Below are 21,077 nucleotides of genomic sequence, written 5' to 3'. Positions count from 1 at the left end.
ATTTTTTTTTTTGGCTGTTGACTCAATTTATGGGTAAACTAGGCTATCTGAATAGCCTATTCTGTTAATATATAGGTTTACCTCTTTAGGCTACAGATAAAGTTTTGCTGATTTTCATTCTTTTTTTCTCATTTGCATTATCAGCCAACTACTTATAATAATATCTAGTAAATAAATCAGATATTTGATTAATTTACTAGCAGAAAGATTGACATACCACTTAACTTATCTTTTAATACTCTTTTAAATATAATGACTATTGCTGTCACAAGTGCATTGCAATCCCCCCCCCCCTCCTAGGCTATTTACACTTTTTGTTCTTTTTCCTTGCCAACACTTTGTGCATAATATCAATTTGAAAAAGGGTAAGTTTTTGTATTTAGCTTGGGATATCAAGGCATTTGAAGAGGGCTGTTTTACACTTACAACCATAGCAGCTATAGTGTTTGGGACAATAAATATTGAATTACAAATCAAATTATATGTTGTTGTATCAGTTAGTATATTAATCAAATATATGATAGAAATGTCAGATAGCCAAAGTAAATAAATCATGCAAATCAACAAAATCATCAAACTTACATGTAGGCTGTAGTTGTGATGGGACAATGGAATATTTTTTTTCCAATTTCAATTCTATTACTAATTCTACCTCCATGTCATGGTTCCAATAAGATTCCCAGTAAAAAAAAAAATTAAATATTTTTATGGTGTTGTCAACAATTTTTGGACTTCAGGTAGCCACAGTAGCTAATCAAGTCCATACTAAAATTTTGTTGATGAAAAACAGTTGACTCTGGGTAATTTGATGTTTCTAGATTTTAGACTTGAAACTAATAGCAAAGAAAAATTCAAAATTTTATTTGGTATCAGGAGTTTGGAATTTGTTTTCAATTAATGAATGATATTAATTTCCCAGTTTTAAAAAAACAGTTAAAAACAGAGCAATAATGAACGAATAAAAGGAGGAAAAAGAAACACTAAGAAATCTAACACAACCACACACCAAAAAAGAAGATAATCTAGCAAATCAATTAATACCTTAAGTACCTTAATTTGCATTTGGAGCAAATCCTTATCTGTGAATTACTCCACAGTTGATGACATGGTTGATCAAATAGCAAGTGCATCCCTTTAGTATTTCCAGGGAATGCCATTCCATTTAACATTTGGTAACTTCTTGAAAAGTTCATCATTGGGTGCTGAGACTGTTGTATCTGAGAGACTATTCCAGTGGTTGATTACATGGCAGGAGACAAATTTTTGCTGGTGCTGGGTTTTGGCAGATAGCTTGAACAGCTTCTTTGAATTTCCCAACTACATTGCCAATATTTTGTGAAGTTGACAAACAAATGGGGGGAGGGGGGTCTTGTGATGTAAGCTAACATGTCATAAGCATATTAAATTTTTTTGTCAGTACATCAGTGTAGATAATTTCAGCTCCTTCAAACATTCATCATAAGGCTTGTGCTTGTCTCTCATCTTTGTTACTGCCTTCAGGAATCTTCTGTACAACACTTCCAACAGCTGTACATTACCTCTGTATCCTGATGATGTTACACAATTTCCAAAATCAAGCACTAGCTTGACATGGGTCTTGTACAACTACACAAAAATATAGGTAGGCCTAGTGGAAATAGTTTTTTTTTCAAGAGTCCTAGGACAAAGTTTGCATGACACTCAGTCTTCTTATAGTTTGAATGGAACTTATGCTGATTGTTAACAACAATTCTAAGATCCCTGTCTTTGTCCACACTTTATAGCTCTTGCATGTTTTTTATATCCTTGTAGTGACTCATGGTTGACTGTGCTGAAAAACTTTTGAGTCATCAGCATAGAATGTAAGATGATTTGTAGCCAGTTGAAAAATATTATTTATATAAATATTGAACAGGGTAGGTCCTCAGACACTACCCTGTGGGAAACCACTGGTGACTCCACATCTCTCAGAGAGGATTGATTCTCACTCTTTAGTAAAAAACTCCATTATCTGTGTTATATCAGTAAGAAAAGCTGAAATCCTGCCTTCAAGGTCTACAATAATTCCACACAAGATAAGTTTTGTTTTCAGTTGCACATGTAGAACTTTGTCAAACATTTTTGCAAGGTGATGCAGCAGGACAGCCACAGATAGGCCCTGATCAATCAGCTGTTACTACATCATAAGTCTCTTTCAAATTTGTTTCTACTGACTTATATCATTGAAATCCATGTTGGTTGGGTGATGGTATTCCATTAAGTTTCAAGATACTTCATGACAGAGTAATTTGCCACTCTTTCTAGGATTTTAGCCACAACAGAAGTAATCTTAAGGATGCTAGTTTTATTGCTCTGGCTTTATTCCCCTTTTGAACAAAGAGTTGACAAATGCTGTTTTCTAATAATTTGTCGCTTCCTTGGTAAAGAGGGAAACTTTGAGTAATTTGGAGAGTGGCTCAGCAAAGGTTACAACAATTTCTTTTAGAAGAATTGTATATAACCTATATGGCCCAACTAATTTGTTGACATCTGACAATTTATGTCATTTGAGGATGTTAAAACTATTAATCTCAATAAGCTTCATTTGATGGTGGATTTTTGTGGGCTCAATAGTGGGTAGGTGTGTATCTGCTTTGCTACTAAACACAGGCAAAAACTGGCAGTTCAATTCATCTGTTAGTTCTCATCCTGAAGCAGTAGTTAGTATAAATATTGATCATTGACCAAGACTTTTATGCAAAACATGTTGGAAAAATTTCTTTGGGTTATTGCTTGCTTTCTTTAGCTAGGGTGGCTTCATGGTTCTGGTAAAGTTTCCTGGTTATGTTTCTCAATTTATCTCCTGAATACACAACAGATAAAATACACTTTTAGAAAATAACACATACAAATCATGGTTCAGATCAAACAAACCTCTAAGTTTACTCTGTCTTTCAATAAGAGTATCTACAGCTTCATATTTTTTAGGTACCCTGGTATTTCTGGCCCAGGGTTGGGGATTAAGAAGGTATTTATAATAACAATAAGAATGGACAGCTCTTCTATGGTCCCTTCTGATAAGATAGGCCGTAAGGGAAATAGCAACAGAATATCCAGGATGACAAAAACACTATAATGTGTGCAAGTAAAAACAGCTAAGCAAGAATTTACTATCATTTGGAGTTTGTTGGTAGTCTCTCCCTCCCCCACCCTAAGATGAAAAATTTGAAAAATAGCTCATTACCTCAAATCACACTTGCCACCAATAGGATGATACTGTATTCGCCAGTCAGTGAAGACTGTGTGCCAACTGATCAGGTGAGTCCTAAACTGTTTGCCAGGGCTTGTTGCACCATTCCTTGTCAACTGATGATTTGAGTGAACCAGTATTGGCAGCCTTGCATTGTGGCTATGCAACCTTGTGTTTTCATGCTTCTTGAAAAGTTTTGATTGTCTCCTCCTGTTCTTGAAGAATTATCCAGTTGAAAGATGTTTGGGATTAGCTTTTTTTGGTTGAGCAGCTTGAATGTCATAATCATATTCCATCTCTTGTGGCAATAAGCCAGTGTGTGTAAATTCAATTTTTCAAGCCAAGATGGGTAGGAGATGTCACAGAGACCTCTGATATATTTAGTTGTACACCTCTGAACTGATTCTAGAGTTTCTTGGCCAGATTTATAATTCACATACCAAACTCTGACTTCTGTTCATAAAACCTTTAACAAGCTTCAAAACAACTGAGGGGGGCAACTACTGAAACATTGCTTAATTATACTAAAAGTCTGACTAGCAGTCTGAGCATTTAAGTGAAATTTTAACTCTTGGGTCTAAACAAGAGCCAGGTCTTGTTTGGAATGACTACTGATAATCTAGTCATTCTTTGTTCTGTCCATTGAGATTTTTTTTTTAATTTTTTTTGTTTCTTTTTTTTTCACTCAAGTTAGATTGATTTGCTTATCTAGGCATTGAACTGCAGCTTCCAAGTCTCCTCCAAGCAAGTAGATGAGTCCAAGTCTGCTTGTGTGGTTTCTATCTTATCTAGACTTTCAATTGAACCAATTAATTTTTATAGGTGCATCACTAATAAATATGCACTTCAAATTAACAGTATGCTCAGCACTAAAGTTCACAGTTGGAACGGAACTTTCATGAGTAATGATAATAAATAGAAACAGACTAACAAAAGAAATATAGTCAAGCAATAAAATGGAGTTTTGATCATTCAAGTCTGATAATTAAGCAACAGGGGCGTAATTTGCTATGGGGTAGTGTTGTGAACTAGGAAACGATATGGGTAATTTTTCAAACAGATTAATTTGCTAGCTGCAAAATAAGCATGCCATTTGTTTTCCCCTTCATTGTTTTTTTCTAAAAGTAGCCTATTAATTTGAGTTGTGGTGGTACCAGAAGGTGGAGAGAGGGATTATTTTGGATCCTTTGTTGTAGTAACAGTATGATTTTTAAACCTCCCTATTCAATCAATGGGTATAAGCTTCAGTTTATAGCAAAACTTTCCCAAGTTCATCATAGATCAGCATCTTTTGCAAGCTCTAAGATACATCCCATCATAATCGCATCTCTGATCAATTTCTATAAGTTTCTGTTGTCAATTATGTCGAATTTTACCCCTAGGAGTAGTGTGCTCAAGGTTTTCAACATAAAGGGTTGTAGCAGTTACATCTGTTGTTCATTTATTTTTACTGTTAGTCCCTGGAAAACTGTTGGTTATGTCACTGTTTCTCAAACATGACTACATTCCACCAAAGTATAACTGCTTTCTACAGTAGCTAAAATTGGTTTTCTTGTAGCATTTGTAAAGTGATGGGAGTATATTTTGGATAATGATATGATTTTAGTGTTACCTACTTGTTACCAACAGGCTACCGTTTTACTGACATTGTTTTATTGATGCTGCTATAAGTTGTTACTAATTACTGGCAGTGCTTTTTCAGTTTTTAGTGTTTACTGGTAGGCAATTTACTTATAAATTCTATTTTGAGGCGATTATAAATCAAAAAGCAAGATTTTTTTATGAAAAATTGTAAATTTTGAGAATCTCCAGTATGTACATTGATGCAAAATAAAGCAAATTGTGAAAAAGAAAGAGATATTTTCAGCCAGTGTAAGAGAAAGAAGAATAGATGTGCAGATATTTCATTTGAGTCCTCTGAATGGCTGTCTTCAGTATGCAAAAGTAAACGAAGAACAGTGAATATGCAGATAAAAGTCATAAGGACAAAAAAAAAACCTTGGGGGCCAAACACTAAATTATAGTAGACCCTCTCTAAGCAACAGGGAAAGGGTTACTAAATAAAAGCATCAAACATCAAATGCCTATTCAAACCTGGGAGTCATTCTGTGTAAAGCTTTTTTTGAATACTAATTGCTCACCAGGCATGGTATTATCAGAAATTGGTTGTGAAATAGCTATTTGTGAATAAAAATATTGAAAAGGATCTTAATTTATAAGTTTATTATAACTAGGGCTTAGGCAACTTTCATTGTTATCTCTAATACTTTATTAAGGGTGACTTTTTTGTGTATATGTACTTAATATATATATCGTCAGTTGGGCATCAAAAGGTTGTATCTCCATAATTATAATTTTTGAGAAGAGCAAATAAAAACTTCACAACTTTTTATCTCCCCTCCAATAACCATAAAACAAAACTCCAATAACCATAAAACAAAACGCATTGATATGTAAAATCAATACATATCAATGTGTTTTTGTTTGACAGTTATCAGAGGGGAAATAAAGAAGTGGTGAGATTTTTGTTTGCTCTTCTGAAAATTTACAGTTATGGAGATCTGACCTTTTGATACCTAACTGACAATATATTATCTTAATATGTTTGACTCTAGTCTTCAGTTCATCTTAGAAGTTGAAAATAATGATAAACTACCTTTTCAAGACATTTTACTTCTACTACTAACAACCCACCACAGCACTAAGCCACCTGAGGCCAACACAGCTATGCATGCTCCTCCTTCATCCCAATCTATTCAAAGCCTCCCTTTTTACATCCTCTCAGGAAGTTCTCATTCCTTTAAATCTATCTTTATAACGTCCTTCCGCCCCAGACAAGGACAATCTACTTTCTGTTTAGCCCTAGATTGTTGGCCAAAAGGACAATCTTTGGCAATCTGTCATCATTTGTCTGCACAATGTGCCCTAGCCATCTCAACCTTTCTTTCATTATAGCCCTGGAAAGTAGGATTGAACCACATTTTTCATACAGCCTACTGTTTGTAATACAGTTAGTCAGCTGGATACCCAGAACAATCCATTGGTAATTTCTCTGGAAAACATCTAGGAAATCTTCATCCACTTTCCAGAGTGACCATGCTTCAGAACCGTATTTGACCACTGTCATCATTGTCATTACTGTATCATTAAACTTGCATTGGTTTCGTATTTATATATAGCTCTAAGTTTATAAGTCGGATGCGTTCTATCACCAGTCACTTTTCTTTGTATGCTATGAAACTGGTTTTGTGAGATCTAACCTAAGTGTAATTCTTGAGTTTGTTTCGTTTAATTAACAAGTACCATTAAAAGCTCACTATTTCGTTATAATTTCATTTTGTTGAAGTTATACAATCCAGAGGCATTGATTCATCATGACCCAATTAAAAAAAAATTACAAATATCTTAAAAATTGCCATATTTACTTTAAGTCACTAGCATCACTCTTGTTTAAAACCGTTTACCTGTAAACTGAACCAACTGTGAGAAAATTAAGAACCAGAAAAGCTCATGGAAAATATATAATTTGGGTAATATATTTGAGTGTTATGGAGGAGGGGGAGTATCAGGAATGGAATCCAAAGCTGCTGCCTGCCTTTAGCAGAATTCGACAGGCTTCCAAAAGCTCCCAACAGTTTAGCAGCACAACTTGTGTTTGTCAGCTTGTTTTTGAGCAAAATTAGTTTCATATGTAAAAATTGTATTTTCAGAAAAAATCTGCCAACTAATTTGAAAACTGCCAAGTAGTATTACTACTTGGCTACCCCACTTTTTGCACGGCGGACCATAGACGAATGCATAGCCATCATCACATCTCTCCATGCACATTCTCATGTACATTCTCTCCAATGAATTGTGGTTAACCCACAAAATCATGTATCTTTGTGAACAGAAGGCGCTTCTATGCTAATAAAAACAACAGACAAAGTAAGGACGAATACAAGAGCCTGAAACGCTTAATAGAGAAGAAAATCCAGAAGGCTCTGCAACAGTACGCCAATGACAAAAAAGCCTTCCAGAAAATTGACAGCCCCTTCATATACTAGGAAGTCAGTGATCTATCTAAAACGAAGTCCTCTGTCATTTCTACTCTATTAGTTAAACACGGAGGCCCCATCACAGACTCTATTGAAAGAAAAGAACGATTGAAGGAACATTTGTACAAAAAGCTGGAGCTCATAATAAGGCCTATCCTCAGTATCTCCCGCTACCACGGTACCAACAGACCCAAGTTCTCCTCCACTAAGAGATGAAGCGTGACCGTCATAAAATCTATAAAGGCGAATAAAACCCTTGACCCGTATGGTATTCAGTCACAGCTGCTAAAATCAGGCCCAGAAGAACTTGTAGGTATCTACCACAAGATCATAATAAATGTCTGGGAAACAGGTCTCCCTTTTTAACAAGGGAGCAAAAGGCGATTGTTACAACTACTGAGCCTAACAAGTCAACTGGCGAAGATTCTCAAAAAGATACCCCATGACTGAAGTCATACCATAACGGAATATCTGGCCGGCTTTCGAAAAACTGTTCCATCATAGACTAGGTTTTCTCAAATCAGCAACTGATGGAAAAATACATCAGGTACGCGAAAGAGCTCCTGTAACTTTTCATTGATTCCAAGCAGGCTTTTGGCTTCATGTGGCGTAAAGGACTCAGGTACATTCTGCTACATTGTGGAGTCCCTGAAAAAATGATATTTTTGATTAAGGACATGTATTAAAAGCTCAATAGTCTTGCCAAGATACCCGAGGGACTGACAGATGAATTTTTTACATGAGAAGGTGTTTTACTTGGTTGTCTCTTGCCTCCCCACCTTTTCAGACTATTCTTCAACGCAGCACTATTTCTTTCTGAAAGATGGCCTTACGAGAAAGATGTCTACTTGGGATGATCATATCAAACAGGTAATTGTATCTAAAGCCTCAAAAAAAACCTTTTTTAAGATTGTACTTCCAAACTTTCTGTGAGAGGTGCTTTAGATCAATGAAATGAACATGCAGATGAATATAAATTTAATATTTGACTTCCCTTCGTCTGGAAGAAAATATATGTGGCTAAATATACGATCAAACGTGCCTCGTGGCTGCTTGGGGGGGGGGGTGGAAACTCCTCTCTTATTACAAAATATTAGTTTAGTTAGTAAAATCTAATTTTATTTTGAAAAGTGAATAAGACCTTCTTCTTGATGCATTATTAAGCAACCCTTAAACTTCAATGTAATTAGCAAGGGCTGAAAGGGGGTACCCGTCGTTGTATTTAGGAGGTCCTGGATGGCGTTAAAAATTAATCGTAATTAGTCAATAAAGAATTTTCGTTTCAAATGAAAGCAAAGAGAAACTTTAAAACTTTGAACGAACATATATTATTGTCTCTATTAATGAGACTGCCTTTCTTGTGTACAAGATATATTTTAAGTTTTGATAATGCTCTTTAATGCCATTGCTATTTATTTAAGGAACAAAACCAAACAATGCCCAAGTTCCAATGAATACACTTAGAAGAGCGAAATCTCAGGCTAGTATAACTTTGAGGTCAAAGTCCACAGAAAACTTGAACATGTCAAGGAAAGCCGTAGGACCGACAAGCAAACCAGCTACAGGTTTAGGTACGTAGTTAGTATTATTCTTTATCCTATTACTATTCTAGAGACGCTCGTATTTGTATTACAGTCTTAAAAAAGAAACTATTAGATTCTTTGATTGCCACATTTCCTTATTATCAAACAGGTAAAGGGTGAGGTTGAAATCGTGGAAACGAATGGACCTGATCTACTGCAGAAAATTTTTTCTTGTCATTCTACATTCCCTGCTTTTCTCTCCATTCTCTTTTTAGTCTTGATTCCTGTTTCTTGAGGACTAGTTTTACACAGCCCCAATAAAAGTCCCAATAATTACTACAAGCCTATTTTAACAATTAACCTAGCAGATTATTTTGTTTCTGTTTGGCTTGTGTAAAGGCTGAAAGTAACTCCAGTACATGTAAGTTTTAACAACATAAAAAGATTTTCCTGTGTTTCCTTCTGTCTGTCTACAAATTCCAGGAGGAACAAAGATATTACAGCTAGAACTGTGATTTGTTTTTTTATTTTTTAGAAGAACCTAGGAACCATGAATTTTGCTGAGATTAGAAATCTAAAAAATATCTCTGGAAAAAGAAATCAGAAAAATATATTGTCATATGTGGCCCTAAGCCCGAGCCTTGTTAGAATGAAAGAGGGTCCATTTTCAAAGGTGAAAGGCTGGAGCTGCCAACTGGGCTGAGCGAAGCGGGGCAGCAAAATTAAATCAAGTTGCCATCAAGCCATGGCTATTTGGAGAAAAAGCCAAGACAGATAGTCTGAGTGAGACGCAAATCTGGCATAAGCCTTTTTTAAGAAATGTATAAAAATGATGTCACTTCACTTGTTGATGAATAATATAACATTCATCCATCCTTGGGCAGAACTAAGGTAAATAGCAAAATTCCACAAAGTAGACTCTGCTTGATAAAGGGCTGGCGAAGATGAAAGCTCATACGCCTGGCTGACGCTCTGTTTTCCTTACCAACTCAGCCTGTTCAGAGGTCCCAGTAGGTCTGAATCTTGGGAGAGGGGTAAGAGGGTTTCAAGAGCGGGGCCAAAAATACAAATAATTTACATTTTTAGGCAACGGGTTCTGCTGAGGTTGTAACTTTGGAATAGTTCAAACCACCATAAGGTAACAGGGAAATAATCTCAACAACGTCAATAATTCAAAAGAAAAACATGGGGTGGAAATTTTATCATCCCTGGTACAAGTAGGATTGAAATAACCCGAATCGGCATTGCAGAACTTCCATTAAGATTTTTAAAATGACATTTAGTAGAAATGTTCAGAATATTTACATTATTTATATATAGAACTAAAAAAGTAATTTTCGTTTAGAATCAAACCTCTTTTTATCTCTTGGGGAATTCATTCCTAATCGTCCATTATATATCTGACTAATACTACCCGCGGCTATCTTCATAAACAGGAGGAATAAGGTGAGAATTCCTCTCCCAATAGACCATTTATTTAGTAAGTAGGAAAAGGTTAGACCTGGTTCGTGTTTAGAGGTGGGGTGGGAGGGACCTCTTCCTCAAAAATTGTTACGACTATTTTTACATTTTCTCACATTTCATGTATAAATTCATTCGTTTTATTTGGGACCCTTGTCCCTCCCCTCAAAATAAATTACTACGTGTGCACCTGCGCTAGATTGTTAGGAAGGCTAATTCCAGACCCTATTTCCTTTTAGTTTTTTTTAGCGAGTGCGTATTAACGGTTTTACTTTTCGACGATTTTGTAAGGTTTTTATGGCACTTGATATTAACCAAGTGACATATAGCAGTCGCCAATTCTGTCGGTCTGTCGGTCCCGGTTTTGCTACTTTAGGCACTTCCAGGTAAGCTAGGACGATGAAATTTGGCAAGCGTATCAGGGACCGGACCAGATTAAATTAGAAATAGTCGTTTTCCCGATTTGACCATCTGGAGGGGAGTGGGGGCCCGGTTAATTCGCAAAAAATAGAAAAAATGAAGTACTTTTAACTTATCAGCGGGTGACTGGATCTTAATTAAATTTGATGTTTGGAATGATATTGTGTCTCAGAGCTCTTATTTTAAATCCCGACCAGATCTGATGACATTGGGGGGAGTTGGAGGGGGAAAACCTAAAGTCCCGATTTTGCTACTTTAGGCACTTCCAGGTAAGCTATGACGATGAAATTTGGCAAGCGTATCAGGGACCGGAACAGATTAAATTAGAAATAGTCGTTTTCCCGATTTGACCATCTGGGGGGGGGGTAGGGGCCGGCTAATTCGGAAAAAATAGAAAAAATGAAGTATTTTTAACTTATGAGCGGGTGATTGGATCTTAATGAAATTTGATGTTTGGAATGATATTGTGTCTCAGAGCTCTTATTTTAAACCCCGACTGGGTCTGATGACATTGGGGGGAGTTGGAGGAGGGAAACCTAAAATCTTGGAAAACACTTAGAGTAGAGGGATCGGGATGAAACTTGATGGGAAAAATAAGCGCAAGTCCCAGATACATGATTGACATAATCGGAACTAATTTGCTCTCTTTGGGGTAGTTGGGGGGGAGGGGATTAATTCTTAAAAATTAGAAAAATGAGGTATTTTCAACTTACGAACGGGTAATCGGATCTCAATGAAATTTGATGTTTAGAAGGATATCGTGTCTTACAGCTCTTATTTTAAATCCCGACCGGATCTGGTGATGGGGGCGGGGAGTTGGGGGGGGGGAACCTAAAACTTGGAAAACACTTAGAGTGGAGGGATCGGGATGAAACATGGTGGGAAAAATAAACACAAGTCCTAGATAGATGATTGATATAAACGGAACGGATCCGCTCTCTTTTGGGTAGTTGGGGGGGTATTCCTGAAAAATAAAAAAAAGAGGTATTTTAACTTACGAACGGGTGATCGGATCTCAGTGAAATTTGATATTTAGAAGGATATCGTGGCTCAGAGCTCTTATTTTAAACCCGACCGGGTTTAGTGACATTGGGAAGGGGGGAGTTGGGAGGGAGAAACCTAAAAATTGGAAAACACTTAGAGTGGAGGGATCGGGATGAAACTTGGTGGAAAAAAAACACGAGTCCTAGATACATGATTGACATAACCAGAACGGATCCGCTCTCTTTGGGGTAGTTGGGGGGGGGGGTTAATTCTGAAAAATTAGAAAAAATGAGGTATTTTTAACTTACGAACGGGTGATTGGATCTCCATGAAATTTGATTTTTAGAAGGATATCGTGTCTCAAAGCTCTTATTTTAAATCCTGACCGGATCTGGTGACATTGGGGGAAGTTTGGGGTGGGGAGACCTAAAATGATGGGAAACGCTTAGATTGGAGGGATTGGGATGAAACTTGGTTGGAAAAATAAGCAGAAGTCTTGCAAACGTGATTTACGTAATTGGAACGGATCCGCTCAATTGCGGGGGGGGGGGGGGGTAATTCTGAAAAATAAGAAAAATGACGTATTTTTAACTTACGAAGGAGTGATCGGATCTTCATGAAACTTCATATTTAGAAGGACCTCGTAACTCCGATATCTTATTTTAAATCTCAAGCGGATCAAGCGTAATTGGGGGGGGGGCAGTTGGGGGGGGACCGGAAATCTTAGAAAATACTTAAAGCGGTGAGATCAGGATGAAACTGGATGGGAAGAATAGAAACCTGTCTAAGATACGTGACTGATATAACTGGACCGGATCTGCTCTCTTTGGTGGAATTGGGGGGAGGGGTAATTTTGAAAACTGATGTATTTGTAACTTACGAAAGGGTGACCAGATCTTAATGAAATTTGATATTTAGAAGGATCTTTTGCTTTAAAGTTCTAATTTCAAATTCCGACCAGATCCTGTGACATTCGGGGGAGTTGGAGGGGGGAACCGGAATTCTTGGAAAACATGAAAATTGGAGTATTTATATCTTACGAATAGATGATTGGATCGTAATGAAATTTGATTTTTAGAAGGAATTCATGTCTCAGAGCTCTTATTTCAAATCCCGACCAGATCTTTTGACATTGTGGGGATTTGGAGGGGGAAATCTTGGAAAAACACTTGGAGTGTAGGAATCGGAATGAAGCTTGGTGGATAGAATAAACAAATGTCCATGATACGTGATTGACAGAATCGTACTGGATTCGCTCTCTTTGGGGGAGTTGGGGGGAGGGGTTCAGTGATTTGGCGAGTTCGGTGCTTCTGGACGTGCTCTGGCGATGAAAATTGGTAGGCGTGTCAGGGAGCTGCACAATTTGACTTGATAAAGTCGTTTTCCCTGGTTCGACCATCTGGGGGGAAAAAGAGAGAGGAAAAATTAGAAAAATTAGGTATTTATAACTTACGAGTGGGTGATCGGATCTTAATGAATTTTGATATTTAGAAGGACTTTGTGACTCAGAGCTATTATTTTAAATCTTGACCGGCATTAAGCCTCTTATTTTCCTTTTTAAATCAATCTATTGGTTCATAGAATTTTGTTAGAGCTCATACCATATGATTTCTTGGCTCTTAGCTCTTCTCGCCTCGTCACAAGTGCCATATGAGCTCTTAGCTCTTGTTCTACTATAGGAAGGCATGGGATCTTCTCAAAGAGACCTGTCACCTGAACTGTTTGACTCTATTAATTGAACATTCGTCTTCCAAAAATGGCCCTCTCAATGAAAGAACTATCAAATGATAACTCATTTTTGCAGGCACGAGGCTTTTGTTTTAATTTTAATTTTTGTTTTAATTTTTCACACCCTCAGGCTTCCTTGTGTAAAGTCAAGACGTATTTTAAATCCAGAGATTATCTTAGTCCATTATTTTTACCGAAAAATATCTTAGTCTATTCATTGGAAAAAAAAAAAACTGTACAAAATCCCTTCTTCCTTGGAAAGTTTTGGCTGCAGGCAAACACGTATACAAGGCTTTTTTATATGGACAAGGGAGCAAATTTGAAGAATACGGAATTATTGCTATACGAAGCAAATGAGACAGTTGTAAATGCTTTGAGACTACTTGCGAGCCTATTCCCAAAGGCTCCCATGTGTACGCCTGATGTTTATTAAATAATGATGAAACAGAAAAATCTATAAAATTAGGTTGATAGAGTAATTTGATTTGTTAGTTTCATGTATCTTGGGGTTTTACAAGGAAAATTAATAAAACCAAACGTAAAGTTAACCTTTTCACGGTGGTAAAATGACGCAAAAAAATGATATAGAGAAAAATGAAGATTTTCAAGTTCTATCATACTATAGCTTTTTTATTCATTACACTGTAGCCTTTCCGTAATAATTGTATATGTTCTCTAGCCAGATTATCAATTTAAAAGAAAACACGTTTGGCTTATTAATAGTTAATCAGGGACATACGAAGAAGAAACAGACGCTCAGGCAAGTGGTCCTCCAGAATATTGAGATTCCTGCCATTTTATCTCAAATACTTTATACGCTATTTTCTGTATAATTTGCCTATTTCCTATTTCCTATAGCTCTGTCTCCTTCGATATAAAATCCTGTGGTCATGCCTGAGCATAGTTAAAAATGTTTCGTTAAGATCAAAACAAATTCAAAAGCGTGATCAAAATACATCGGAAAAATTAATTCGGCAAAAAAGATATTTCAGCAAAACTAAAATGAAATCCTTCCCCGATGTTGTTGATCCATCGAGGAAAGGGATTTTTTTACTGAGCAAACGAAAAATACCTTGCAAAAAAAAAAAAAATCAAATTAGCAATGTACTGAGTACTGTTGAAACTGAACTTTCATGAGCAATACTATGAAGTTAAAGCGAACTGACCTAAAAAAGAAAAACAATTCAAGCAATAATATTATTCTCTGCTTTGTTGCGTTCAAATTGCCACATATAGGTTTGAATATTTAGTATCATAGAGTTCAAGTAATGTTTTTTTTAACGTATATTTTTTGCTTGAAAAATTGAATCAACAGTAAAATCGTTTCAAAAATTGGGAAACTTACTTAATTTCAGATATATTCCTGATCCTTCGGAAAATTACGACTGATCCATCACTAATAACCATCGTTTGATTCCTTTACAGGGAGTAGATCAGCTACTACGGCGGCAGCAACTAGATCAGCAGCTAAGCCAGGTAACAATTTTAGATTTTACTCTAGTCGCTTTAATATCCTTTTTTTTTATGGCACTTGGTATTAACCAAGTGACATATAGCAATCGCAAATTCTGTCGGTCTGTCGGTCTCGATTTTGCTACTTTAGGCACTTCCAGGTAAGCTAGGACGATGAAATTTGGCAGGCGTATCAGGGACCGGACCAGATTAAATTAGAAATGGTCGTTTTCCCGATTTGAACATCTGGGGGGAATGGGGGGCCCGTTAACTCGGAAAAAATAGAAGAAATGAAGTATTTTTAACTTACGAACGGTTGATCAAATCTTATTGAAATTTGATTTTGGAAGGATATCATGTCTCAGAGCTGTTATTTAAACCCCGACCGGATCTGGTGACATTGGAGAGGGGGAGCTGGGAGGGAGAAACCTAAAATCTTGGAAAACGCTTAGAGTGGAGGGATCGGGATGAAACTTGGTGGGGAAAATAAGCACAATTCCTAGATACATGATTGACATAACCGGAACGGATCCGCTCTCTTTGGTGTAGTTGGGGAGGGGTAGTTCTGAAAAAAATAGAAAAATGAGCTATTTTTAATTTACGATTGGGTGATCGGATCTCAATTAAATTTGATATTTAGAAGGTTATCGTGTCTCAAAGCTCTTATTTTAGATCCCGGCCGGATCTGGTGACATTGGAGGGAGTTTGGGGGGGGGACCTAAAATCATGGAAAACGCTTAGATTGGAGGGATCGGGATGAAACTTGGTGGGAAAAATAAGCAGAAGTCTTAGGTGCGTGATTTACATAATTGGAACGGATCCGCTCTATTGGGGGGGGGGGGTTAATTGTAAAAAATCAGAAAAAATGACGTATTTTTAACTTACGAAGGAATGATCAGATCTTCACGAAACTTCATATTTAGAAGGACTTCGTAACTCAGATCTTTTATTTTTAATCTCAACCGGATCCAGCGTCATTGGGGGGGGGAGGGGAGGAGGGCGGAAATCTTAGAAAATACTTAAAGCGGAGAGATGAGGATGAAACTGGATGGGACGAATAAAAACCTATCTACGATACGTGACTGACATAACCATACCGGATCTGCTCTCTTTGGTGGAGTGGGGGGGGGGTAATTTGGAAAAATGAGGTATTTGTAACTTACGAAAGGGTGACCAGATCTTAATGAAATTTGGTATTTAGAAGGATCTTGTGCTTTAAAGCTCTAATTTTAAATTCCGACCAGATCCTGTGACATTGGGGGGAGTTGGAGGGGGAAACCGGAATTCTTGGAAAACGGGAAAATTAGGGTATTTTTATCTTACGAATAGGTGATTGGATCTTAATGAAATTTGATATTTAGAAGGAATTCATGTCTCAGAGGTCTTATGTCAAATCCTGACCAGATCTTTTTTTACATTGGGGGAAGTTGGAGGGGGAAATCTTGGAAAACACTTGGAGTGGAGAAATTGGGATGAACCTTTTGGATAAAATAAGCAAATGTCCTTAATACGTGATTGACGTAACCGTACTGGGTTCGCGCTCTTTGGGGGAGTTGGGAGGAGGGGGCTCAGTGATTTGGTGAGTTTGGTGCTTCTGGACGTGCTAGGACGATGAAAATTGGTAGGCGTGTCAGGGAGCTGCACAAATTGACTTGATAAAGTTGTTTTTCCAGATTCGACCATCTGGGGGGCTAAAGGGAGAGGAAAAATTAAAAAAATGAAGTATTTATAACTTACGAGTGGGTGATCGGATCTTAATGAATTTTGATATTTAGAAGGACATCGTGACTCAGAGCTCTTATTTTAAATACTGACTTGCATTAAGCCTCTGATTTTTCTTTTAAATCAATCTATTGATTCTTAGAATTTTGTCAGAGCTCATAGCATATGATCTCTTGGCTCTTAGCTCTTCTCGCGTCGTCACAAGTGCCATATGAGCTCTTAGCTCTTGTTATGATTCGCTGAACCAGTAGGAAGGGCTCTTGCGGTATTTTTGATTGATTAAAAAACAGTTTTTTTTAAGGGCAATATCTGTCGTTATATGCATTCAATTGAAAGTGAATTTTGTACCTTTCGTCAGAAGGAATTGTTTTCATATTCTTTTCACGAAGAGTAAAGCTTTCATTAGGTTATCTCCGCCGCTTTCTCTCAAACGATGTAATTATGTTGGATCAATAGTTATTAAGGGTATGAGAAACCTCCACTACTCTTTTTCAAAGCTATGGCAAATTTGAATCTAGTACAACCTAACAAGGATCATACAAAAAGGTCGAAATTCAAGCATGATTTAATAATAAAAGTTGCAATATTTAGGAATAAGGACTTATATAACAATAATAAACATATACCCTAGCAATAAATGGGGTACTTGTTCATTTAATATGCAGTATATATTTATGTTGTATGAATATAATCCAGGAAGAAAACGATTATGGCGGACAACAATTAGTATAGTTAATTATGAGGTGAGAAAAAAGAACGAGCCCCTAGTTTTAATAGACTTTACTTCTTAGCATTGAATGATAATTGAATAATATTTTGTTCTAAGTAGTTTATTATGGTAAATTGTTGCAGAAAAATTAGAAGATCTTTGGGACTTTATACTTCATTCTAAACTACATTTTTGAGATGACTCCTGTTTAGTTTCGTCATTTATTTGAGGGATAATAACATTTATCCTTGGCTTTCTTGGAACAAGGAAGGGCAAGAATAGCTTTGACACCTTCCGGGATGGATTTTTTGTATGACATTGGTCGTAAGACTCCTCGTGAACTAATAATAAAGCAGTATAAAGCAGTTTTACTGCTGATGATGAACGCTGTATATGTGTTCGAAATATCCAGTTAAATAATTTTTATATATCTATTAGACTGTATAATCGTTCAATCGTATCGTTTGCATTTTAAAACGATCCAGTTCCTACTTGTGGTATTTCTATGTCCATTTTATGGATCTCAGCAACTTTTAACACTCTGTCCCTATAAAGTTTTACAAAATCAACTAGTTTAACATATTCAGGTATTCAATGCCCTTTTTCCCACCATATTTTTGATTCCATTCACCCAATTTCTTTATAGTGTCTTTAAGGAATTCAGGATAATAATTAGGTAATAATTATTTATAATAATTAGGTAATAATTAGGCAATTCAAAAGAAGTTGTTTCTTTAGTATAATACTGATTTCGTCTTTGATAACTTCGAAGACCACACTGCCTTTCCATGACGAAAGTAAAACAGTTCAAAATAGGGATGATACCTTTTTATTGACAGTGAATAATATTATTTACAGTGTTCATCACATATACAGTCAGCAGTAAAACTAAAAGTTTTAGTTTTACTGCTGATGATGAACACTGTATATGTGTTCGAACTATCCAGTTAAATAATTTTATATCTATTCACTGTCAATAAAAAGGTATCATCCCTATTTTGAACTGTTTTACTTTCGTTTTCGTCTTTATTTAACTGTTTCAGCAGTTTAGTGTCAAGATTAAAATTGAGATCGTATACCTTCGGTGATTTATCGGGAGTTTTTATTTTTGGTATTTATAATGGAGCCTTGAAGTTGTGATGGTGCTGGTAATTGTTCAATACCTTCAAGTTGCGATGATGGTGCTGGTAACAGCGTTTCTTAACTTTTGATTTAATCTTATAAATCGCCGTTTCAAACTATCATCATTTTCTTTTAATTTTTCAACAATTGGAGTATTTAACTCTGTAAGAATATTCATGAAATCCTTCTTGTATTAACGCATTTTGTTTGACCTTTTGTCTTCGTACTTCCCTGTTCTTAACTTTATTTGTTAATAATTTGTTTCATTCCTGAACATCCATTTATACAGATCAACTAATAATTAAGAAAAATTATTATCATATAATAAATTTTGACAACTCTTTTTCATAAAAAGGACCAATAATTAACTCACCCGTTTTATCGGATAATTCATACGTAATAGGAGTTGTCTGTTTAACTGTAGCAATTTGAAATATCTCCGTGTTATAGTTTTGAAGATAGCCTTTATTAAAAACATTCTTTTTTTTATTAATTCTAACCAAATCACCTATATTAAATTTATTTTTCGTTGTTTGAGGTTTTATTTCTGGAAACAGATTTTTATACACCTTGTTTTCGTGTACTTTTCTACTATCTTCTATTGGTTTCATTTTGATTGATCTATGATAAGAATTATTATAATTGTCAACGAATGACGGTAATATATCTACCCAACGTTTACGACGTTTAGTATTGCTGTCAGTAAAATATTTCCATAATTTCTTTTTGATAGTTCTATTAAATTGTTCCACTATTTGAGCTTTGAATTCCAGATAAAAACCAATGATTTTCATGATTTTTAAATATACTTGAACGTTTTTTATAACAAATTCTTTACCTTTATCTATTTGTAACTTTTTAGGTTTTCTATTTTTAAATAAATCCGTAAAAACATTAATAATTTCCTTACCCATTTTATCTTTTAAAAGGGATACACCAAGCATATTTACTATAACAATCAATCACAGTAAGAATGTAACTGAAACGATTAGTTTCCTTTTTATGCTGTTGTATATCAACTAAATCGGCTTGCCACTGTTCATGAATATCATATGTAAACGTATCTTCTTTCAAATGCGGTGTAAAGAATAAATATTTTGTTTTTGCAAGATTTATTTTATTTTTGCGTTTGAAACAGTAGAAAAACTGGAGTCACTTAATTCTAAAACTCTGTCTTCCAAAAGCTTATCTTCGATTTGCTTGTCCACAGCTTTTTGCTCTACCCAGGGTTTTTGTTCATTGCTTCTTCTTTTTTTTTTAACGGTTTGTCTTGCAATCACGTAGTTCACAAATGCCTTTAATCATAGGCACATCGTTTCGTTTTGAAACTGCTCGAATCACTGAAGTAGTCGAAGTAACCTTTTTGCATCGCATACAATGAATCTTACTTTGTAAATTCATTTCCATTTATAAGAGACTGAAATTGTAAGATAAATTTTCTAAACAATAAATATTACTAAAAAGAGATCAGTGTAATTCGCCAGGCTTGACTGTTTTGAAATCTTGAAAATTTGTTTAATAAAACCATCAGCTAATAAATGGCTGACATTGCAGAAGTGATTACAAGTTGTTTAGAACGAAAATCCAAATTCGTCAAGATAAAAAATAAATATCGCTTCCTAAATTACACGCAGAGGCGAAACTATTCGATATAAAAGCTGTTGGTAGAAAAGGTGAACTATTCAATAAAATAAATATTTACTTAATAATAAAATATTACTGGAAGATAATTTGATTGAGTTAGGGCTCAATGCAAAACGTCGAAATGATAAGAAACTACAGATTTACTATAATTCCAGACTTAAAGAAAAAGGGTTAGAAAATGAAATAATAGAAAAGAATAAAACCATTTCAAATTTACGAAATCAGTTTAACATTATGAGAAGTAAGGATATTATTGAACATAATTTTTTTTTAATCAAAACAGACTCCAACTGCTCGAAACTATAACGAGGTGAAGAATAAAGCAAAAGGTTATTTCGATAAACAGGTTGAGATTAATAAGAAAGTGAATAAGGATACTCAAAAACTCGTTAGAGATTGAAGCGGTAAAAGCAGTGCTAAAAATGGTAGATATATTGACATTTCTAATTTATTTATAAATGAGAAAAAAAACAAGTGGATTTCTAGATATCCTAGAGTATATTTTTAAAGAAGAAGGACACGCTAATAATCTAAGTATTCAATGTATTAGAGAAGACCTCACTACAGTTAATCTCTCAATGAATGCAAATGGAGATGATTCTGGACCACTTTTTGACTCTGTTGTTGGAGATTTAAAAATAAAATGACTGATAGGGATAGTTACAGAGTTCACTTTATAACACATGTAATATTTTTTTCTCAGAGGGATAATGAAGAATTCGAACCTATCCATTATCATAGCTATTCCTGGATTTTTAATAAAAATAGTGACGTCGAACAAAGCCATCTAAATAGTAATCACAAGAATATATTCAATTAGTCATAGAGAATACACCCAGATCAGGCTTGCAATTTCAAAGAGTCGATGAAATTGATTATTGAATTACAAGATTACCAAATTATGTGGGAGGTACTTATAAAGAATTACATGAATTTGTAAAAAATAAAAAAAGCTTGAATATAAAAAGTAATGATAATCAATGTTTTCTTTGGTCAATACTTGCTTATCTTCATCCAGCTAAAATCATGTAGACAGACTATTAAACACAAAGAAAGAAAACGATAAA

The 21,077-nt window shown here is 35.4% G+C and overlaps 1 protein-coding gene across 1 annotated transcript in view; it reads left to right on the top strand.

Annotated features, from left to right (window-relative positions):
* LOC136041630 (carboxy-terminal kinesin 2-like) overlaps positions 1-21,077 on the top strand; it is a gene marked incomplete in the record, with an annotated part of 77,489 nt that overhangs the window by 1,542 nt on the left and 54,870 nt on the right. The window contains 2 exon segments of the mRNA XM_065726329.1: positions 8,667-8,816; positions 14,787-14,837. Of these exon segments, the coding sequence (XP_065582401.1) occupies positions 8,667-8,816; positions 14,787-14,837 (201 nt within the window).

The sequence above is a fragment of the Artemia franciscana genome, chromosome 2 (assembly GCF_032884065.1).
Source record: "Artemia franciscana chromosome 2, ASM3288406v1, whole genome shotgun sequence".
Lineage (NCBI taxonomy): Eukaryota > Metazoa > Arthropoda > Branchiopoda > Anostraca > Artemiidae > Artemia > Artemia franciscana.
Note: the sequence above shows the minus strand (reverse complement) of the source record. Positions and strands in the feature narration are given on the sequence as shown.